Source organism: Balaenoptera physalus, assembly GCF_965194825.1.
Source record: "Balaenoptera physalus genome assembly, chromosome: 3".
Taxonomy (NCBI): Eukaryota; Metazoa; Chordata; class Mammalia; order Artiodactyla; family Balaenopteridae; genus Balaenoptera; species Balaenoptera physalus.
In genome coordinates, this window is record NC_138890.1 from 124430679 (window position 1) to 124455776 (window position 25098).

At 40.5% G+C, this 25098-nt stretch overlaps 1 protein-coding gene across 8 annotated transcripts in view; it reads right to left on the reverse strand.

The window, feature by feature from the left end:
• The window catches only part of MAST4 (microtubule associated serine/threonine kinase family member 4), a 562656-nt gene that overhangs the window by 359858 nt on the left and 177700 nt on the right, over nt 1–25098 (reverse strand). For all 8 annotated transcript variants that reach the window (XM_082457027.1, XM_082457026.1, XM_082457025.1 and 5 more), the window contains exon 3: nt 9993–10117. In XM_082457027.1, the coding sequence (XP_082313153.1) occupies nt 9993–10117 (125 nt within the window). The remainder of the gene's footprint in view (nt 1–9992; nt 10118–25098) is intronic.

Here is a 25098-nt window from a genome sequence, read left to right on the forward strand (position 1 = left end):
GAGATTTCACAGGAGTTCTAGAAGCATCCATTCTTGCAAAAAAAATGATAAATGTATACCCCTGTTTTCTTGAGGATATATACATCTATGGCATACTGAAGCCCAGTTATTACTTAGTGAATGCAGAATTCTACAGTGCAAACAGTAATGTAGTATCTAGGATTCTTAGATGGTTAGGATATACACCATCAGGAGAACAATTCAAGTTTTAGTGGTGGATCATCTTGGATAGGAAGGTAGAGAGACAAAGAAAAACAAGTAAAAGAAAGAAGAAACAGAAATTAGGGCTCTAAGGAAGCCAACTTGAAGAAGAAATAGGGCTTAGAATGACTATCAGTCCTACTATGAGGTGAGGATTACCAAAACTTAAGCGAGAACTTTATGCCTTTTCATACATTTGTAAAAATGCTCTCTGCTACTCAGCACCCGTTCTTTAAGTGTTTTCTTTAAATGAAGGTGGATGTGCCATGAACAATAAAACAAAGTATTTAGTATATCACAGATAGCTACGGTGGACCTGCCACATGGTTCTACTCTTAAAAAAGAGAAAATAGCAGTGTCAAATCACAAAGAAAAGATCTCATAATCCCTTGAGCCATTATTAACATCTAGTCAATGAATCTAACAAATATAAAGACTTATTTCCTTATGGCTAAAATACCTGAAGGTTAGAGGCTTTCTACCTGAGAGACTTCCTAAGTAAAAAGGCATCACTTGATGGGGTCTTTGAAGGCCGCCCATCTACCTCATGCAGACATTCTTCTCACTAAAAGATAGATGGTGGCAATCCTGGTGATCTTCTAGGGTTCAAATTAAGTCAGAAATCATTCTATCACTTATACCCATGAGCTTCCAGGTCTTCATGTGGTCCTTTGCCTCCCTGACTATTCTAGAAACATCATGTGAAGAAGAAACATCACTGTCCAAGTCACATTGTTCACTTTATCTACTACGCCCCAACCCATTCCACGATGGACATAATTCCACTATGTGTTGAAGCTTGCCCAACCAAAACCTTCCAGAACCTGCAGCCCATATCATTCCTCTAAGTCTAGGAGTACACTGCAAACTATGCAGCCCGTAATCATCTTCTACTTTGCTCTCTAATTTCTCAGAAGCCTTATTTCAACTATCTTGGAAGTTCCTTAGAAAGCAAGAGCATGTGTGACATCTTTTCCATATAGGTTTTAACACCAGCTGTATAATAGGGACTCCATTAATAATCAATTAACTGCTTAATGAGCATAATGAAGAATACACTGATTCAGAATCCAGTACCACAGATTGATACTGTGGGTACCAATGAACAAAGAATAAGTATAATTACCAATACTGCTCATTCTTAACTAAACACCCAAGTATTCTAGAAAAATAAGGTAAGAAAGACACTGAAGTATGTTAGCTTTCCCAGAGCCACAATAACCAGGAATTTCCTGGTTAAATAATTGGTGGTTAAATAATAATTTTTCGTTTCTCCCAAGAAAGGAAATGTTACATCCCAATACCTTCCCTCCCACAAACCACTGTCTAATTACTACGGGTTTCTTGGTTTCGGAACTGCAGAATTCTTTTGACACATTAAGATAGCAAATAGGCAAGTGCTGTAAGTTTACCACGGGGGCAAAAGGACACCAGAAAGGACAAGCTGTGTCACACCAGGAGTCCACCCTAGCGGCACACCCAGGGACAATTCCATGATGACAGCTGTGACTGCTTCATCACCTTTATCTCCGCCATGTCCCCAGACACACAACCCGATCAAATCCTTGACAGCCCAACCGTTCAACTAGCCTGGGCTCCAGAAACTATCAAAACTTGGAATTAAGACCGCCTCAAGAGAGTTCCCTGTTGGCCTAGTGCTTAGGATTCCGGGCTTTCACTGCCGTGGCCCGAGTTCAATCCCTGGTCGGGGAACTGAGATCCTGCAAGCCGCTCAGTGTGGCCAAAAAAAAAAGACCTCCACAACATTTCTTAATAAACCACCATTACCTAAGTACAAAACAGTACATACCAGGCACTGCCCTTGGTGCTAAAGATACAGGGAGGATAAGACAGCTGAAGTGCCAGCACTCTCCACTCTCTGGATCATTTTATAACGCTTGGTAAACAGGTTGGCCAGGTCCGAAATATTAATAGGTATACCAGTGGGTAGGTGGGTAGTAAGTGAAACCTAATTTCTCTCTCCCTCTTTCACACACATTCACACACACACACACAGTATTGCTATTATAAATCTGTTTTGCTCCCCTCTATGATGGTAAGCAATTAAAAGTGAGCCTGCATTTCCACCCTGTAAACCCACAGAATATTTATGGATGCCATTCATCTCACTGACTCTCAAATGCCTTTGGTAACAAGAAGCCCACGCTTGCCCAGTCTGTCCAGGCACACCCACACAGACAGCCGCAGGCACCCCGTCCTCCCCAGGAAGGACAACACATACATATGGTAATGAACATTTTTTTAACCTCTGCAAAATGTAAAGAAGAGCAAACTGGGACTGAAAGTTTTAAGCAACTACTTCTGGGTGGAATTCCATCTTAGAAAAAAACTCTCCCCCCCTCCCCAAATAAGTAGTAGTTCTTCACTCATTCATAGTTGGAATCACAATGCACTTCACCTGTTTTCTGCTAATTCTTCTCATGGCACCCAGGCACATGTATAGCAAGGATGCACATTTAGAGTTCCTTTTCCCAGAAGCAGTGGTTGGATTATAGCAAGGATTTTACAGAACATTTTTAAGCTGAGTTTTGATTAACAGACTCCCACTAAACCAGCTACCCTGTGGATGGGCCCAGGTGAGCCTATAATGAGATTTATCTTCCTGGATTAGGCCTGACCTATAATAATCTGCTCAGGGGTCCCTACTGCTATTTCAGCCCTGAGTTATGAAAATTCATCCCTTTACTATCAATAGAACCTAGCTCAGAGGGTAATAACTAGATGTATTATTCCTGGAATACAAGCACTCCTGAGACTTTGATTATAATGTCCACAGCTGAAGGCACTATTTCACTATTGAGATTACTACTTTCCAGATGAAAAAAGTTCTGATCTGTGGAATAATGCCTTCAGCTACATACACTGTAATCATACTCAGCAGTTCTCACATCCCAAGAGCAATACAGGTTACCAATAGTTGGTATGGTAAGCTGATTTAGGGAATGGAAGGAAGAAGTTATAGGAGAAAGCATAGATAACCCTAATTTCATATTTGCTTTATCTGGGGGCTTTGCTGTAACAGTTTGACATGTCTAAAAGCCATATCAACTTCACTAAAAATAAAAACTACATTAAAAAAAAAGAGTAATTGTTTTTCACCTAACAAACCAGCAAACTTGGTTTTTGGGTCAGTGGGGGTGGCGGTTTGGAATACTGACTGCTGGCCAGAGTGTAGTGAGATGTGATTTCTCAGTATATGGAAGTACACACATTTGTACAGTATTCCTAGAAACAATTTAGCAAGAGTATGGAAAACCTATATAATGCTCATATCCTTTGTCACAGTAATCCCCTCCGAGACTCTACCCTGAAAAACCAGTCAGAGGTGAACGCAGACTTATTAAAAGCCTGCTCATTACCATTATTTTCAATAGGAAAAACTTGGAAATAACCTAAAAGGGGAAATAGTGTAATAAATTTTGAGAAATCCATACATTGGAGTATTATGCAGCCTTTAAATTGAGCCATGATGGCTAAGGAGAAAAGCTAATTCACAGTTGTATCCTACAGCTTTTGTTATGCAATTTATCCAAGGACATTCAAATTGTTCCTACATCAATATTTAACACTCATTCACTCACAGTTAACTAAATGGACTTCGGCACAGGTTTTTGTTTTTGAGCTATAAGGCTAATGAAGTATTGATATAATATTAAATGACTGCAAATAAAGTCTGCACCCTAAATAAATGCTGACATTATGTTGGTACATTCTCCATGAATTAAAAAGGGAAAATGCACTTTTGCATATATTTAGTGAATTTTCCCTTACTCTTCATCATGCACTTTTGCAAATGGAAAAGATGAATATTCATCAAGGCTCTTTGAATATATTACAGTTTAAATAGTTTGATTTTAATATTTATAGTACATCATGAAACATAATTTTTCCATTACAAGAAATGGATACGATGTCAAAAGAGGGCCACTGACGAAACATAAAATTATACCACTTAACCTAATATTAAAAATTGAAAAACAATATCTGAAAGCACTTCCCCCCTTCAAAATAGTCAACTGCTCTAGAAAAATAACTTTCAGTTCGTTGGGTTGGTGAATTTAGAGTGAAAGTGAGAAAGAAACTACAAGGTGGTCCACCATCATGCAAAAAGCTAAGGACAAAAAGGTTAAACTTCTACTCAAATCAAAGATCTGATTTCCTCCCTTCTGAGAATACCACTCCAGCTAATAAGCCTAGCTGACAACCCCCAAGAAACAATTTTTTTTGCCAACCCCAGGAACACCGATGTCAGCACTTCTTGAGTCACAGGCACTGTGCAAAGTAGTGCACAAGAGTTTGCTCATTTAGTCCTCACAATAAACTTATGAGGTGGCTACAACCATTAGCCCCACTTCACAGATGAACAAACTGAGGCTCACACAGCTAATAAGTTGTAGAAACTGGAGGTGATCTCTTAAACACTCTGCTTTTTCCCCCTCATTCTCATTGTCCAACTGAATAATTACAGTTTAATTCCTGAACATAGTTTCCAAAGTTAACTGCTCTTTGGCTTGAAGAACATCTTGATTAGGCTAAATAATAAAAATCTAAAAGGTGAAATACAGATTAAAAACAAAAAAATAAACAAGAGTCTGTTCTAGGGCACTTAAAAGGTACGGAAAGAAAATATATTCACTTACACATTCAACAAGCCTTTACTGAGCACCTACTATGTGCCAAGCACTGTTCTACCTCCCAGGGAAATAGCTGGAAAAACAGAAAAAAATATCTCTGCTCTCAAGAATTTTTCATCAGAATAATAGGAGATATATAACAAGCAAATTCTGCGGTGTATTGGAAGGAGACAAAGCTATTGAGAAAAGTGGGTGAAATGGGGTGTGTGGCATGCAGTGCGGGAAAGACTTTCAAACAGGATGGTGAAGGAAGCCCTCAATAAGAAAGAATGTGGCAGGGATGTTCACAAAAATCAAAACAGATGAGGCTCATGATTCAAATCAAACAGAAAACTGGAGAAAAATACTGGAAACCAATTTTCACTGTGCTTCTGCCATCCATCTATTACTCCAAAGTACAAAAGAAGTGAATATTTCTTATAACGGCCACATATACCATTTCTAAACTTTAATCATCAAGGCTTACAACCTTATTTTCCTATGGAAAAATAAGTTACCCCTGGTCCTGTTTTGCCTCCTGAAATTTCCATCTTTCTTGCCAGAAAGCAGCATCTATATAAATCCCCTGCTTTTGACGACTATGACTTCTTTGATAAACTACCCATGTGTGTGGGGAGGGACAGAAAGATGGAGGAAGCAAATGGGGAAATGAGTTTTCCCCTCTTCAGATTAATGTATACAAAGTATACATCTGACACTTCATCAGCACCCCCCGCTGGTGCCCCAGCAGGCGGACACTGGCTGAGCATGTATTCTGCCAGCTACCAGGCTACTTAGGATGAATTGGCAATGTGCCATTTATCAGAAATGCCCAGTGTGTCTGGGAGACAGAATACAACTCCATTTACCATTGCCAAGGAAAACTAGATACTTCCTCCTAGGAATTAATCTCCTCCTTGAGAAGGTAGTTAGCATTACTTTGAAGCTTGCCTATGGCATTTAAATCACAATAGGTCATGCATTTACTGAAATTCATACCTCCCCAACCACGGGCCTTCATTTATATCTTCCTAACATATGACTACCACTCAGGTGGACGGTCTATACTTTTCTGACATGTTCTGTTGCTGTGCTGAACGTAAAACTGTGCTATGAAGTGTAATCTTGTCCTTTGGACATAAACCACCTTGATTCTGATTTTACCCATTTTTCCACACTTGAACACATACTTCCCTCTTCAAATAATCAACAAAATACTTAAACCAGTGTGGCTGCAAGACTGCTTACAAGCAGGTTAAGGAAATTTCCTTGAAGGTGGACACTGATAATTTCTTCAGAATTCTGTCACTGTATTTTTTGAGCAGCTGATACAGAGCTAAACGGGATTCAGCCCACTACATGGGCTTGGAGGCTAATCACGATTGTAAGATGCACACTGGAGAGCAAAACCAAAAGGGCTTTAGGTGGATGGTCTTATTAGATGGTCCATTACAGCATACAGAATCACATCATCACTCTCGCCTTGCAAGTAAAGCAATCTGTCACTTTTCACTAATGATTATCCGTTCCGTCAACATTATTTACTGAATGCCTCCTACATATAAGGTGTTGTGTTAGGAACAGCGAGGAGTAGAACGTCAGATCAGACAGGAATTCTGCCCTCAAGGAGCTTGCAGTCTAGCACGAGGATATTAGGCATAAACACAAAGAACTAAAACAAAGGTGGACCTTGATAAATGCTAAGAAGAGTCAGGAGGAAGGTCAACTTACAGCTCTAAGATGGGGGCAACAAGGATTAGGATAGTGGCCGGGGAGAAGATTAGAGTGAAGCATGTTCTACCATACAATGCAGCTCCAGAAACATCACACTTATTTAGAAGACAAGAAAAAGGGGGGGGGGGGTGCAGGAAGAAAAAGAAAAAGTTCTAATAGGTGTACATTAACACCCTTCAGCACCATTCTCTGTCAAATCTGTTAGTTGTAATCGGCAGGGATAATTTAGATGTAATCCAATCCAAGAAACATAGATTAACTTGAATGGTTCTGCAAAGGGTACCAAAAGCAGGCAAAGTCATGAAAGTGTACTGAGTGACATACTGAAATAAGTGATATGGCAGAGAAACCTGAGCAGATTGCTGCCGAACAATGAGGAAATCAAGACTGTGCTGTGCCTGGCAGCTCTCCTACAGCTGCAGCTGCTCATGTTACGACAGAAGGCTGGGGACAGAAGACATGGTCAAACAGCCCGCAAACAAGTTTTCTTTAGACTGCAATTAGGAAGTAAGGAAACCTCTGAAGTAAAGATATGATGAGGGTTACACTTTAAACCTTCACTGTCTAGTAGTAAATGGTTAGTCACAGTCTGGCTTCTGTGCCCAAGCTTACCCATAATATGTTAATAACAGAAGTATTAATATTGCTAACATTTGAGACTTGTTAGGTGCCAGGTACTATTTTAAGTTTGCTCTCTACGGTATTTTAGCATTTTCTCTAGTTTTTCTCCTAAACGCTATAAAAACTCACACGGTAAATAAGCTGGTAAGTTAAGTGACTCTTTGATGTCACTGGACCGATTTTAGGGGGTACTCTCATGTTTTCTATTAGTAGTTCTCCTTGTTTTTGTATCATATTCCCAAATACCTTAGGTCACCTGACATGTGTTTTATCAATGAATCAATCAGTTTCTATGTCTGAGTACCTAACTACCAGTATTAGGTACATTACTTTGTAACAATGTTGTTTTAATTAGAATGATTTACCTGGCAATAAACACACAGGATTACTATTTACGGGTTAAGAATAACATTGCAGTGGCCCCCAAAGCACTTCTGTTTAAAAAAAAAATCACTGATTGTGAGGAATTTTCCTCTTTCCTTAAAAAGTAAATGCTTACAGTAAAATAAGCTTTTAATAAAATTTCCCAAGAAGAAAAAGTAACTTTGAACTTGGGGATGGGATGGAGGAAAAGGCTAAAATGCACCACTTTAACTGTACCTTTAAAAATAAGTCCCAAAATTTTCATGGGAAGGAAAAGATAAATTTTAGTTTAAAGATCATAGTCAATTTTGAAGTCATAAAATATCCTCAAAGAAACTTTTTTAGGGATAATTACTCAGTATCTTCAGAATCTTTATAATTCTGAAACTAGAAACAGGGAATTCCAAAGTTGAATTCCAGAGACTGGAATAGGTCTTTTCATCTTGCAGTTTGCAGATGAGCTGATAAAATCTGAGAAACTAAGCAACTGCTCAAGTTTATACAGCTACTTAATGACAAAAGCAGGATTAGAGGTTAGACCTAAATCAAATCTCTCTATATTATTGAATGATTCCCAAATATCCCACATAATTTACTACCAATGCATAAAATTATAAGGCACCATAATGCACTGACATATATTATTTGTATCATCATCAGTAAAAGACATTTAAAAATCTATTCCATTACCATACAACCCTACCACCGATGCAAAAGTAACCTGTATAGGGGCTTCCCTGGTGGCGCAGTGGTTAAGAATCCGCCTGCCAATGCAGGGGACACAGGCTTGATCCCTGGTCCGGGAAGATCCCACATGCTGCAGAGCAACTAAGCCCGTACACCACAACTACTGAGCCCGCGCTCTAGAGCCCGTGAGCCACAACCACTGAACCTGCGTTCCACAACTATTGAAGGCTGCGTGCCTAGAGCCTGTGCTCTGCAACAAGAGAAGCCACTGCAATGAGAAGCCCGCGTACTGCAACAAAGAGTAGCCCCGGCTCGTCGCAACTAGAGAAAGCCCGTGTGCAGCAACGAAGACCCAACGCAGCCAAAAATAAATTAAATAAATAAATTTATTTTTTTTAAAAAAAGTAACCTGTATAGACTTCTAGGCTCTGCCAAAGGTTAAAGCTGAAAAGTAATGGGCCCACTGGAAAACAAAATTCTAGTAAGCATCATGGTTAAAAATAAAAGTCTACATTACTTTTTTTAAAAAAAGGAATGCAGGAGTCCATGCTGCTAACAAATGCACAAATATTTATGCCATGTGCCAACTTGTAGATGTGGAGTGAGTGCTGGAGATGGAATAATGACCATTTTCAATGATTCTAGAAAAGAAGGACCCAGGCAAGAATCACCAATGAATATGAAATCTAAAGGAAATTTTTGATGAGGAGAAACATGTTTGCATGGCCTCAAAGCATCTCCCCCACCCCCAAAGGCTTATCGATTGTAAGAGAAAAGTTCTAACTACAGTGGAGAAACCGGCCAACCCCTTGACTGGGTGAAAAAAATTCGCATCATAACGAGGGGCAGATGGACATCATGCACCTGCCCATGGCAAGACCTGAAAGGACACGACATCACCAATGTCACATTCTGGCCTGGAACGCAAAACCCGCAGCCCACCACGAGAAAACATCAGACATACCAGACACTGTAATATGAGAAATATTCCATTAAAAAATAAGGTGGCAGTGTTGCATAGTCTTCAAAAATGACAATGTCATAAAAGGCAAAGAAACGCTGTGGAGCGGTTCCAGAGTAGAGGATAATTAAATGGCATCCATGACCCTAGACTGGATCCTCTACTGGAGGAGGAAAAATACTATAAGGGACATCATTGGGCCAAATGATAAAAATAAAATACAGATGGCAGAGTAGATAAAAGACTTCTTTCATGCAGAATTTAATGAAGTTGATAACTGTGATAACAAAAGGCCATGATACAGATAACCTACTCTCAAAGAGTTCAAAAAAATTATATGTGTGTATACGTGTGTGTGTATACATATACATACATATACACAGAGAGAGAAAGCAAACAGTTCAGCAAATAGGGCAGGAGGTTAATACTTGAACCCAGGCAAAGGATCAACTGGAGTTGTATGTATTTGTCTTATTCTTGCAAATTCCTATAAGTTTGAAATTATTTTCAAATAAGAAGTTAAAAAAAAAAAAAGCTTAGAAACATTTTCATTTCTTTTGAGGGAAAAGTTGAGACAGCATTAAGTTTACAGAAATATTCCAACTTAGGTTGGGGGGACTTGGAAAAAATTACCAAGCTGAAAGCAAGGAATTTCACGTTGCCAAATCTGTGCTTAACGTAAATGGTAGCTTTAACTTCATATCTAGAACAATAAACTCAGAACAGTCCCTAGGCTGGTGGTGAGATGGAGCAAACCCAACCCACCGCAGACAGAGTCCGAGGACACTCACCGGGCTGGCCGTGAGCAAGGGCGCCGACTGGCCCAGGACCTGGCTGCGCATGCGCACAAGGTTGGACGTCTCTGCAGAGGTTGCCCAGGCCTGCCCCGCCACCGGGTTTGGAAGGAGGTACCTCCCTGTTGGAGTTAAAGAGAAGACAGTATGAGTAGCAGGCAGAATGGCAGTGCTTCCCTAGAAATGGCATCCTTCTTCTATACCACTTCTGCCATACATTGCAATTACATTGATTTATAGCAACCGGAAGCAAATTGTTTTAATTAAGTTGGGAGATCTAGTTGCAAGTTCTGACCCCGATTTTCCACATAAACTCAGATAAACCTCTTCACCTCCAGCATCTGCAGCTTCTTGTTACTGTGCTGAGGATATATATAAGTATACAAAGCATTCTTACCATCGTAGAAATAAACATGTGCATTTACAAATGTACTTTTAAAATATCTAATACAGAAAGTGATCTAGCAATCAACTAGAAAAGTGTCTACAAAGATCATGACCAATAAAAGGAAGAGCTGTAAGTCTTTCAAGTTGAAATGGGGCTGGTGCCCCTTTCTCCCAGCTTCTCTCTGTGAAGAACTGGTGTATATCCAACCATGTCCACAGGACAGGTGATGTTACCCATTTGCATAAATCGGGACATTAATGTTAGTGTAGGTTCACTGAGCAATTTCCATCAACCTTGAACTCTCATATATATGTGTATATCTTTAAAAGTCAAACAGCTGAACCAACTCACACTGTATTACTTCTTTAGTACATGAATTAGACTAGTTATCCACACACAAGATATAAGCCTTTAAGTTAGGAGGGACATGAATATTCACACAGTAATGAAGCTCAGTAAAAGCAGAGACCATGTTTGATTTTTATCTGTAGCACAATGACTGGTCATAGTAGGTGCTCATTAAATATTTGTTGACCGATGAAAGAACAAGTGGGTACGTCTCTCCCAAAAAACACGTGAAGACAATGAAAAGACGGCCGGCAACCCGTAGAATCTCATCTACGAGCTGCACATGTGGGGACTCCAGCTTTGCAGCTCCCGGAATCGTGAGGGACTGCAGCACGTGTGGCTGGTGGCCCTGCAGCAGAAGTAACATTCGTGCCCTGGATTCTCCCCAGCAGATCTGTTCCTTGTAAAAGAACCCCCCTCTCTTTCCTCAGGCATGCACTTAACAAGCACCCACTGGTTAATAACTACTGAAATACATTAACTAGTGTGAAAATTCATATTTTATGGCAAGACAAGAAAAACGTAAACATAAAAAATTTTCTCTGCCCTTTGGCCTCCTCTCCCCCCTCTACGGTGCACTGTATATCTGCATTACGCATCCACCAAACCTCTCCATCAGCAGGAATACCTGCTCAACCATAAACAGCAACATTCTCCTAGCACCAACAAGACAACTCCTTAAAAGATAACATTCCTTCTTAATCTTGTAAGGGGCTGCAATGACCCATGACCCACTACTCACCTTGTCCTTGCTGATCTGGATTATGCAAACTATCTATATCATTTAATGTACAGACCTCTGTCTCTAGAAATCTACGTAACTGTGCTTTGACCTCTAATGGGTAGAACAGTTCTCAGAGCTTTCTGAGAGGCTGTTCCCAGGTTATAGTCCTTAATTTGGTTTGAATAAAGCATTCCATTTCTTTCTTAGATCAACTGATTAATTTTTTCATCGAAACTAGTTTGCTATTACTGCACAGGCTAACTGGCAGTACAGGAGCTAGGGTCAGCTCCCATCAACTGTCCATGTTAAGAGGTCTAATGCTGGGGCTTCCCTGGTGGCACAGTGGTTAAGACTCCGTGCTCCCAATGCAGGGGGCCCAGTTTCCATCCCTGGTCAGGGAACTAGATCTTACATGCAACTAAGAGTTTGCATGCCACAACTAAGGAGCCTGAGTGCCACAACTAAGGAGCCCACATGCTGCAACTAAGACCTGGCACAACCAAATAAATAAATAAAAATTTTTTTAAAAAAGAGGTCTAATGCTCTAATCTAAGTGCTTTCAAAGATGTGTATTTGAATTGCAAAGGAAAAATATGTCTTATTTTGCCAAAATTGTTCTTTTACTCTCTTATTATATAGTGAAAGCACAGACTCTAGAGAAAACTAGATCTACTTTTGAGATCTTGACCTGTAGCTCAGTGATATGGGGAAGGAAGTGAGTCAACCTCTCTTGGCCTTGGTGTTTCCATCTCTAAAATGGAGAGCATAGGATTGACTATGTCAAGTTGTTGAGGGGATTAGGGGGTTTTTTAGGTGAAGCACTCAGTACATGTTAGCTATTTAGCCATAACAGCAGTAAAAATGACAAGTATCTTTTTTGCTTGGGTTTGGTTTCTCTTCACTCTCAAGTAGTAAATGTAAATATATATATTTTTAAAGATCACCTATAATCATACCAGGGAAAACCACTATCAACATTTCAGTAATTTTTCTGCCAGACTTTCTTTCTGTAACCTGTATTTTCTTGCAAAAATGGGATCATACTTATTTTTGTCACCTGCCCGCCACAACTCCACATAATAGATTGTGATATCTTCCTAGCAGATAAATACAGCAAATACCAATTAATTGAAGCATAAATGCTATCACTGAAAACTTAAGTATAATTACCCTCTGTGGTTCCAGTCACCATCTTGAACCACTCATATATATTTTTATGTGAAGGATGTATTACATTTAAAGTTTAGAATTTAAAAAATTCTTTTCTTTGCCTTATTTTGAAACATTAACTAAAAGCTGTACTAACAGGGGTTTTGGTAAATCGGCCCCATTTAGACCCCAAAGCAGGACATTAAGAAAGAAGGACAGGAAGACCACAGACTGCATTTAGGAATGCCAACATCAGTAGTACATGAATAAATGATTTCTTTAACATAGAAATAACTCCCACTATTTGAAAAACATTACTTGTTAAAAATATACCAACCTCCAGTCATCAGAATCAATAGGGTTTCCCCCACCTCCACCACCCCAGTCCCTCCTGTGTCTTTCCCTATATTTTATATTTTATATATTTTTTGGTTCATGTTTCAGAAAAGGCCTGATAGGAGGTATAGAAGCTACATGATGTCAAGATTTATATGATGGAATGAATCTACTCTGGCCTCACCACTGCTCTGCCCCAGATGCTTCGTTTTAAAGAAAACTTGGGGTAGAAACAAAAACACTAGAATTTAATATAATCATGGAAAAATTTGAAGGGCTAACATTTTAATTCACTAAAGAATTCTGTAAGTCACTTTTTTAAATTCTTTTAGTAGAAAATAATTATTAGACTATAACCCTATAATCCCCCTGAGATGAAAAAATAGGTATTTATTTCTGTATCCCTAGGACCTGGCATAGTGCCTGGAACTTAGTAAGTGCTCAAAAAATGTTTGTTGACTGACATGCAGTTAAAGTACACTATTTGATTAATACCTGATCAAGTCTAAACAGGAACAATAAAACTGAACAGATGATTTTCTTAAATTTCATTTGTAGTATACTATAATAGCTAAAATACATCGAGGACTTACTATATGCCAGGCACTGCAACATCTTAACCACGCTTTTGGGTGCTAAGTAATATTACCTCCATGTTAAAGCCCAGAGAGGTTACATGATTAGACAAGGGCACACAGCTAATAAGTGGGCAAAACCAGGATTCTTACTCTGAAACCCAGATCCCACCACAGGAAAATATTCATCACATATGCTTAGGTGAAAAAACAAGTTATAAGACAGGATAATTCTATATTTTAAAGTAAATAATATGTATTTTACATACTATTTGAAAAATAATTTTTCAAATAAAAATTATTTTCAGAAAATTGTCTGAAAAGATAGGAAATGGTAGCAGATAGGATTAAATGAGATAATGCACTTAAGGCACTCAACCTGGGACATGGAAAGCAGTCAATACACTATGACTCTTCACGTTATCCTGAGAACTTTACAGTTCCATCGATGCATCCCGACCACCACCACCACCACAGCAACGATATAAAACATGGTAATGGGTTCTTAGACCAGATCACAAAAGAAAGAAAGAAAAAATTAATGACTAGGATTAAAATAAAGACTAGTATTTCTTTGTGGAAAGGAAATAGCAAATTCAGAATTATCGTTATCTCTAGCAGGGAAAATGGGGAATACGTCCAGGGAGGAGTATTGCTGTAATATTTTATTGTTTAAAAAGTTATCTACAGGAAATAATGGGATCTATTAGTTGAACTTAAAAGTTTAAAGTATTACGTTTTCACTTGTAGTTTTTTGTTTTTTTTTTTTAATTTATTTTTGGCTGCGTTGGGTCTTTTTTGCTTTCTCTAGTTGCAGCGAGTGGGGGCTACTCTTCGTTGTGGTGGCTTCTCTTGTTGCAGAGCAGGGGCTCTAGGCGTGCAGGCTTCAGTAGTTGTGGCTCGTGGTCTTCAGTAGTTGTGGCTCATGGGCTCTAGAGCGCAGGCTCAGTAGTTGTGGCACACGGGCTTAGTTGCTCCACGGCATGTGGGATCTTTCCGGACCAGGGCTTGAACCTGTGTCCCCTGCATTGGCAGGTGGATTCTTAACCACTGCACCACCAGGGAACTCCCTTCACTTGTAGTTTTAATAAATTCAGTATTAATTTTTTTAATATATCTGAAGGATGTGGCAAATATTAAGCTTTGATAAAGCTGGCTGGCAGGTATTTGAGGTTGGGACTAAATTATTCTGTATTAATTTCTGTATGTGATATTATATAATATTGCTTTAAATGATTCCTATCAAAACAATGTGCTCCATAATCGAACATGGCAAACTAGCCAGGAGCACATTCCCTCCACTCCTCAAAATGGTAGCTCCTCAGGCCGCATCAGGGAGGGGTCTGGGCTGGGGAAGCATGGAACCAGGGAAGAGGTTCCACGGAGAATGGGAGCAAAAGGGAACCACGAGAACCCTCATCCTGGTCCCAACATAAAAGTCACAACAGCTGTGACTGGTAGATGCCCCCTTTCTGAAGCCGGTGGGAGGGCAGAACAAAAGCAGGGACGGCCCTGAATAAACCCTCAGTGCAGGCGACCCCTGTGTATGCTAGCATCGTTGCTCGATGAGCCAGGGCATGCTTCAAGTAGGAAGCCAGACTCTGGACAGATCCAGAACAAGCACTGGGGGAGGGAACTCAAGGAACCAGAGCCACGTCCCTTCTCTTCTCTCCATATGCGCCAAACCACACTTTGAACCTTTCAGTTTTGTTAGATCTCACATAGCACTTTCAAGCAAGCCGAGACCATGGCCAATGGGACAAGTATGCCGTCTTCTCTAAAATCACTCAGTCTAACTCGGCCACATACGTTTTTGGTTTTTTTTAAACATCTTTACTGGAGTATAATTGCTTTACAATGTTGTGTTAGTTTCTGCTGTATAACAAAGTGAATCAGCATACATCCCCATATCCCCTCCCTCTTGCGCCTCTCTCCCACCCTCCCTATCCCACCCCTCTAGGTGGTCACAAAGCACCAAGCTGATCTCCCTGTGCTATGCGGCTGCTTCCCACTAGCTATCTATTTTACATTTGGTAGTGTATATATGTCAGTGCTACTCTCTCAAGGCCACATACGTTTTATTTGTTGCTATCTCATGTGTAAGTCTAATCTCGGTAACAAGACCATAGTTGTGCCTGGTCGAAGATAAACAAAGTCAGACACTACTTAAAGTGGTAAGGACAGATTTTAATCAGTAATAACCACTGCAATAGGGAGAAAGAGTCCAGCATGGACTCTACTCATCTTCAATTGGTACAGAAGTAACAGGGTGTTTTAACAGGAGAATGAGGGAGTAAGGCAGGCAGCAAGCGAGGGCTGGGTCGAGCCAGGGAAGTGAAAAACAGGAAGGGTTAGTCAGTGTAACTGCGATCAGGCCAGCTCTGTGGGCTAGCTGGCAAGGACCGAAGTTTGGATTCTACCTTTCCACAGAGACTGGGAGACAGAGGCCCTATCTGTTGGCATGAACAAAGAGTAGAATTTTTTGGTAGCCTGGAGTTTTCTGAGGCAGGCACTTTAAGGGGATCAGGGTCATCCTAAGGATGTGGCCTTGAGCTGTTAGAGACTGTTAGTGTTTGTTCGAGTCTTTGTAGGCCAAGGTTGGGGGGCCTAATTGAGAGAGAGGGCTCCAAGAAGCTTGGTGAGGGTTTGGTCAAGGAGAGACTTGGTCAGCCTTCCATTTTTTTGTTACTTCAATAGATCCTAACTCATGTTCATTAACAGATCAGTTTTTGAACTAAGTCTGAACTAACTTTTGAACTTAGCCCATATACTTATCTTATATGTCTTCAAACCTTCATACAAGACATAAAGCTCCTTGCCAATAATGGTAAAAATAATTGCTCTAGTTAGGGGTGACACAGAGTCATATTGCTGAGTGCCTATTCTGACCCCCCCAAACTGATTGCATCACTTATTCATGAACTTTTCCAAGCCTCGTGTTCCTCAGCTGTAAAATAGGGGTAAACCTATGGAGAGGTTCTAAGATTAAAAAAGAAAATACATCATACAATGGGCATTCAATACATATAAACTTAAAAAAATAAACACAAAGAGATATGCAACACATGAGGGATGACAAGGTGAGCAAGAAATAAAATTCTGTTAATTATTTGGAACAAACAATAAAACTAGGAAGCGTTTATATACATATGTAATGAAATGTTTATCATCCTGTCATGAGTTAGATTTTAGATGTCGTTATACTTGCACAAGTCTCGTCTGTAGGAATCATATGAATGCTACAAATTAGAGGGTCTGTTAGCACAACACATGGGATGTTTTATTCCTGCCTGGACCCCCATTAGTGTTAATAGGGAAAAGAGGACAACAGATGGATTTAAGACAGTCATTAGAAGACATTAGCATTGTGCCATAGTTGGTAGTGATTACATCAAACTTTACACAAATTCACTTTCTGATGACTACCAAGAGCCTCTAAAAAGTATGTTGCTGCTATATTCATGCATCATTTGCTGCCTACAATTTAAGAAAATTAGCATCTGTCAACTGCATTATTCAGCTGCACAGGGTGGAAATTAATGGACAATACTATTCCCTCTTTGTTGTAGGAGAGGTGAGCTTGCCTAGCAATCTGGCTGCTCTATTTTAATACCACATCGAGCTTTCTGTTACAACTGGAAATTTGATCAGCTCTGTGTTCTTTGGAAACACATTGCTAAAATTCCAATATGCTTATTAAAACATTTATTAGATACTGTCTACTGACATAACTAGAAATTTAAAGGCAATAAATAGAGGTCCATATTAAAGCTGAAATCTGTTGGCCAGAGTGAAACAAGAATTTGTCAAGCTTCAACCACAGAACTATGGGTTATTGGAATGGGCTTTTTATACTGGTTATTGTTTCTCTTTTGGTCACAGGGCCTCTACTTAACAGAATAAGTAGAAATATCTCCAGCCATTTATATATGACAATAAGTAGATTACTAAGACTCAGCTTGTGCCTTGGTCTACCTAGGGTACATATGGTCTTTTTCCTGGAATGGGTTTTCCTTTGTTTTCATCCTGAATTTCAAAATAACAAGAAGCAAGACCTCCATAACGAGGTCTTCAAATGTGAGATACATGCTTTCAAAGCACCCGGAAGCTTAAAGTATCCCTCTGAAGTATGAAAATATCAGGTCAGAAATAATTTCAGCAGAAATTAAATATAGCCTCTGGAGACCTACTTTGTCATTGGAGAATAATGGTTCCTGCCTAGATTTAAAAGCTTCCACTAAAAAAGTTCCATATCACCTTAAATGCAATACAGATTGAGCAGTCAGTGCATGGTCTTACATTTTGGGTTACCTCTCCTGACTACAAACAGGACATCAAAGACAAAAGAAGACCCAGGAACTACATAACAAAGCAGTCTTGAGAAATGGTTTCTGGTGCTCAGTTATACATAAGAACTCTGGAAAAGCTTGTTTATCCTTCTTAAGGTCGCCACCAGGAAGAAAGGGTAGCTGAGGTGGTCCACGTGTTGCTCTCAAGGGTTTTGGTGAGGAAGGGGGACCCACAGAAGGGAGGGAAACAGAATGGTACCAGCATTACAGAGGCAAGGGGCTAGGGACAAAAAGAAACAACGGGGAGCTGGCACCGTGCTGGTGCCATGAGCAAGCAGATGGGGCCACATGCTCACATCTCTCATCTGTTAGCTTTACCTTTGGGCTACCAGGCTGCTGCTGACCTGAGCATCTACTGAAGCTCTCACAGCAGCCCCCAGAAAGTTCACATCCACCACTAAAACGGGAGGAGGGCCATTCCCACCACTTTACCTTCCCCACTGCCTACTAAAACCTCCCTTGCTTAATTCCACTTTTGGGTATATACACAACAAAAGTGAAAGCAGGGATTCGAACAGATATTTGTATACCCGTGTTCACAGCAGCATTATTCACAATAGTCCAAAGGTGAAAACAACCCTAATGTCCACTGATGGATGAATACATAAACAAAATGTGGCGTATACAAACCAATGGAATAGGATTCAGCCTTTGAAAGGAAGGAAATTGACACACGGACGAACCTTGAAGAAGTACTAAGTGAAATAAGCCAGACACAAAAGAACACGTGTCATATGACTCCACTTACATGAGGTTCCTGGAATAGTCAAGTTCATTGAGATAGAAAGTTTAACAGTGGTTACTGGAGGGCTGGGGAGAGGGGGGAATGAGGCATTATTGTTTAATGGGTACAGAGTTTCAGTTTGAGATGATGAAAAAGTTCTGGAGGTGGATAATGGTGATGGTTACACAACAATACGAATGTACTTAATGCCACTGAATTGTATACTTAAAATACAATAAAGTACAAATGGTTAAAATAGTAAATTTTGTTATGTATATTTTCACACACACACACACACACATACCCTCCCTTGCTTAGCCAAAACCATCATACCTTCTATAGGAAAACATGAGGGAGTCCTTTTTGTTGTCCAAAGGAGGTATCCACAGTGAACTACATCAGCACCTGCTTTCACAAATTATACTCAAATTATACTTAAGCCCTCCAAATCATTCACAAGTCAGAGGAACTGAGTTTTTCAAGACCCCTCCAAACTTTCAAAATGCAGAAAGCCTAAAGACCGTGATAAGTCACTGGCAGAATCCAGGCAGAATCCATGAGTCAGCAGCCATCACCCTACAGTGTGTGCCATCATCATGAAGATATTCCTCTTTCATGCCCCATTGCTCAACTCTAAACATCAGTTCCCGCATCATAGTGACTGTCGTGCTCACAGGCAACTACAGCCTCCCTTTATTCATCTTCAGCTGTGCTACTACAACACAGAGAGAGACACGGTTCCTTTCATCTTCCCTCTCACATGGGTGACTGACTTCCAATTTCTTGTCCCCACTGCAAAAGAATAACTATACCTAGACAGCATCGACAATGCTGCTAAATCGTTCTTCTTAATGGCATAAATAAATATAATTTGAGAAACCAACAGGTTTTGTGACCAGGGAGAGCTGAAGTTCACTGACTCCTATATTGAGCTGCTATTCTAGCCTTAAAAGAAAAAGTGGTGTGTGTTGACTCACACAAGAAAAGTCCAAAGCGTAGGCTTGACCCCATGTCCTTGAAGGCATCACTGCCTACTAGCCAGGGATCTCCAACTGACAAGGAAACTGAAAGATGAATGGAGAGAGGACACATGCCTTTAGGGAGGTTGGCTGTCAGAGCACAGTGACACCAATGGGGTATATCAAGGTCTGAATCAAATTAATTGCCCAATGCAGCAGTCTCTAAACTGTTTTGCTGCTAGACTCAACTCCACCAGAGATACCCAATTTCACTTCTTAGAATATTATCAGCAGCATTCTATATTTAACATAGAATGGCAAGGCAATATTACTAACCACAAGGGCCTGAGGACAAAGTTAGGAGGGTGCTTGAAAGGGTGGGACAAAGGTAGGGGGATGCTTCAGAAGGAAGCTTGTAGCAAGCAGAGCAAATAGCAGATGCTAACAGTTTAGGGCAAGCCCAGACTGACTGGGTCCATGACAATTATTTCACAAAGTCTCTAAAGCCCAACTCCATACCGTGAGAGAGCTAGGGGCTGCGGAAAAATACCAGAACAAACATGTCTACCATGCAGAAATCAAAGCCGCTGGACAGACCGCAAGGCTATGGAGCAGCATCTCAAGCTGCCGCTGCCCCTGTCAACTGCAGCTTTAAATCAAAAGTAACATTCAGAGTGAAATGTGCCAAGATGATTCAACAGTATAGTGGTCTCTTTACCCTCAATTACAGAGAGCCACCCTGTTACCCTTGCCATCGAATGACAAAAGGGCAAAAATGCCAACACGCAGTCTATTTTTAAGTGGAAACAATTCAAATCCACACTTACAGAGAAATATATTTGGCCTCTCTTTTCTTTTCCCTTAACTTGTTCTTAAAGAAGAAATATTTCTTCTCACCTACCAAGATTACCAAATTCTGATAAGAGAAGATACTAGGATCATATGAGTTAATACACGAAACAGAGCTTAGTAAGCGTCAGTGTTCCTATTACTTTTAGTACGCGCACTGCCGCCTTTCGGTATACCAACACCCAGCAACTTCTCCCATTCTGCTATGAGACCCAGCCCTCGCCAGCAAGTCCCTCTTGCACCTAGACCACCAAGGTAGTCTCCCTTCAAGGGGTGATTGTATGGATTTAAAATTCTTATCAAAAAATACAGAATGGTTTGGCTCTAGGCTCTAGCTGTACAGACCAAAGGCTAATGTGACAACCTAAAATTGATTTTTAAGGAAGTATTAAGTAGAGCTACTCTAATGAGAACATGGTAACAAGAATCTGACACCAAGCAGCATCGCCTAGAACGTGTGAGTGAGGGCACCCGGGAGCTGGGTGGGGACGGTGTCTAAGCGACGCCAGGCACAGGTCAGAGCGAACATCTGCAATCTCGCCTCCCTCCATCCTTGTATTGAAACATAATTCAGCAGAAAGAATTGCTAGACATGTCTAAACCCCCTGGGAAATGACAGATATTGATGAATGCTGTTGGGAAGATATATGGAAGGAAACGGCAAATAAATAGAACCATTTTTTCTCAGAGTCATTTGGCGGATATGTGGAGCAGCTGTTAAACTACCTGTCAGCTCCCCTGCTCTCTTCCTCTTTCTCCTTCCTCACCCCCATCTGCATTCTCTACACCTTTCTAAACGCTCCCGGAGGACCCGTATCTTGTTCTCTTCAAAATAATCATCAAGTGAGTAGGAGTCATCTCCTCCTCCCCTGTCATAATCTGGCTGCTCAACCCAGTTAGCCCAACCCTCTCCAAAATGTCATTCTATCCTAACATGTTGGCTGCCCCCTGTGGATCCTGGAAAGACAGCTGACCCTTGAACAACACAGGCTTGAACTGCGCAGGTCCACTTATTTGTGGAGTTTTTTCAATGGTCAATACTCCAGTACTACACGATCCGGAAGGGCTGAATCCGCAGACATGGAACCATGGATGTGGAGGAACCATGGATAGCGAGGGCTGGCTTTAAGTTGTTTGCGGATTTTTGACTTCACAGAGGGTTGGCCTCCCCAACCACCTTGTTGTTCAAGGGTCAACCGTACGTTCAATTTTTAAAATCATGAAATGAAACTGTTGGATCCAAATCCATTACCATTTGGCCTCAGTCACGAGACTCAAATCTAAATTTCAAAGCCTGACTACTACCATGTAGTGGCTCTGTGACCTTGTTAACCTCTTAAGCCTCAGTTTCCCATAAATGTTCTGTAAAAATGGACATGATTGACCAACCTCCTGGGGCGACGGTGAGGACAATCTAGAATGTACACAGAGAGCCTGTCATACCATCTGGCAAATAGAAGGCCCACAATAAACGATGACTTATTATCCCCTCTACTTTCCCTTGCTAAACAACTCTTCCTGGCAAGAGCACTCCTTCTCGATATCGTTCTCAGGCTGGATCAAATACTCTCCAGCTCAGGGCCCTTCGGGGTAAGAGGCTCTCATTCCATTCACCAAGTGGACTCAAGAGCACAAAGTGGGAAACCAGTCAGACAGGGATTTGCACCCTGGTTTCACCATCTATTAGCTGCGAAATCCTTGATAAATTACTTTCCCTCTCTGAGCTTCCATGTCTAGACTTCTAGTGATGATGATCATAGGTAACACACACCAAGTGCCCAGCAGAGTGTTGAACACACAGTGCGTGTTCCGTGGTGGCTCAGGTCCCTTCCAGGATGCTTTACCCATTTTGGCATCATTGGCATTGAATCTACAACCAGGGACGTTACTAGCCTTACCTTCCCCCCCATTTATCACCTGCTTCTATGGGGCTGCCTGTGTATAGGGTGCCATCTATTTCTGTACATAATATGCTTTTCTACATTGCAAACTCAGTGTCAGCTGGGACCGTACCTCATCTGTCTTTGTAGCCCCACGTCACAGCCCGCACACAGAAGCTACTGATGGTTTACAGGATCACATACTTATGCCTGTGCATATTAACTCTCCACTCTGTCTCTCATTTATATTTCTCCCAGGGTTCGGATTTTTTCATTTTTGTTTAGTTCCCCATTGCCTAGAATGTTCAAATGTGGTTCAGTTGTTTGTTTTGTAACCATAGCAATAGTGAAAAAAGGCTCAGCGGCCTTAAACTTGATACAAGAACCTCATATCACTTCTCCTGGTTTTGATTTTCTCTTCTAAAACCCATCTCCAAAAGAGTCTGACACTGCCACAAAACACTGTGCATATCCAAGGCCAACTGTTTAACCTGAGTACATGTGAGGACAATTTGTATTTAGTATCTTACTTTTTGAAGAAATTATGAATCCTACTCAGTAACATTCTTTTGCCCACTAAGATGCTTTGATTGACACACCCAAATGTCATTGGCATCCTGAGATGCTAAACATTTCTGACAACTGCCCTACATCTAAACAGTTAGGACAGAGGCCAAGGAAGAATTGGGGATCAGGAGCTTTCCAAGAGAAACGAAAAGAACAAAGGCAGCCACAGGGGCATAAAATAAACTCCATATGACAGTCGAAGCATAAATTTCCAGACAAATCCAAATTTCCTAACAAGTTCTCTGGTTTTATTACAAGGAAACGTCTATGTACAATCTAATTCACTTAATGGTGTATTTCCATATATATCTCTTTGGAATAGTTTCTAGTTTCATGTTAGCTTTTGTTCCAAACAGATTCCAATTCTTCTTCCGTAATGTCTATGTGTGCCCCCTAAAGAACATATTATTTTTGTCTTAAGAAATCTTTGTTGATACTGATTAATGAATAAACAGGAAATCTAGAACAAACCTATACAATTTTTTCCCCAAAATACTGCATAGTAGATCTCTCCTCCAGCACCTCCAAATGGCAATCTATTAAAATGTCCTATTTCTGGGGTGGGAGATCTCAATCAAGGACTGTATAACCCTTACTAGGAAAGATAATATCCACTCTACCTGGTTTAAAAGCAATAGGATCTAGGAGCCACTGTTATCCAAACTATAACCCTATGCCTTGAATTAAGTTCTAACAAATCACTAAGTGCCTTGCAAAACATAACATTGTCCTTGTTTTTAAGCAGAGAAAATTTTAAGCCAAGATTAGCATCATGATTGCCTCAAGCACTGCTTGGATATGAATGACCAGTGTAGGGTTGGAATTCAACCTTTCCATTTCTGGTCTCTTATGTAGCCCCTGACTTCTTCTGAAAGTTCAGATGACATTAAGTAGCCTTGAACTCCAGGATCAGTGCCTCATGTCTTAAAGTTAACAGTATCACTAGGCTACTTAACATTCCTTTTTAGGGAATTCAGTCATGCTTATGAGGAAATCAGCGTGCGCTGGCGCTCAGGTAGGGGGCAGGTAGCTATTGGGTTGTTCCAATCATCCTCCAAATAGTCATCTCTCAAGATCACGAGCGTGATCATTTTCTTCTAGCCATTTATTAAATGCATTTAATCTCCTACTATTTGAATCCACCGAGAGCACTGTAACCATTGAAAGAATGGCAGTGGGCATATACACACAGACTTACACACACAAAAGAGCATCATACGTCAGATCTGCTTATGGTTGCCCACAAAGCTGGTCCTGTCTCCAAGGTGACTGCAGGTAAAGGGGTGGAGGGCGGGGAGCATGAGAAAGGATAGTGTACTAATGTCTGTGTGTAAGACGCCTAGCCCCTTGCCCCTCGTGCCATGCATGTACTTATGAGACAACATATCTGATAAAGCCTCAGTACAGAACCCTTCCTGTAGTTACTGACAGAGTTGCCAGATTTCACAGAACTACAGGATGCCTAAATAAACTGGAATGCAAATAAACTGGATTATGTATACCACAAATATTACATTGTACACATCCACGCTAAAAATATTATTACCAGTCTCTCTGAAATTAACATTTAACTTAGTGTCATGTATTTTATCTGGTGACCCAATTCACTGAGCACTTAGGATTGGCAATGCAGGAGGCTTTGCTTTGAGGGTTCAAGGAAAAGGTCCTCAAGGAATTTATAAAGTAGTAAAAGGGATGATAGGTCCACAAATAATAGGAAGGTAAAAGCGATCCATCCTGGAAGAAGAGGACAGTGTAAGATGGTAGCAGGAAGGAGAGAGTGAAAGTATAGCTGTGGAAGTGATGTGAAGGGGTCTGAGATGGAATGTGAATGTAGCAAAGAATCATGAGCTTCATCTCGTTGTTTTGTACACCGAACATGGGGGTCTCATTGCTCTGGGTTTGTGCGTGTATCACCTACTATCATTTTTATATTATTTATACATACCAGTGCAGCCAAAAGCTAGTAAAATGGAGTAAAAACAAAACAACAAAAATGCTTTGCACTGAGACTCCTAGCAAACAAAGCAAAGACAGAAACACAGTGGAATAGCCAGCTCTCATTACTTAATAAAAGAAAGAATTCAAATTTGTCAGGCCACACAACCTCTTTTTCCTCATTTTGAGCTCAGAGAAATTTGTTTCGGAGGTTTGAATAAAAGGGCAATGACATACATAATTCGCACTGTCGTCTGGAGTAATTTAGGGCAAAAATGCGGGCGCCTCCTACATTATGGAACACTAAATAAAAACTG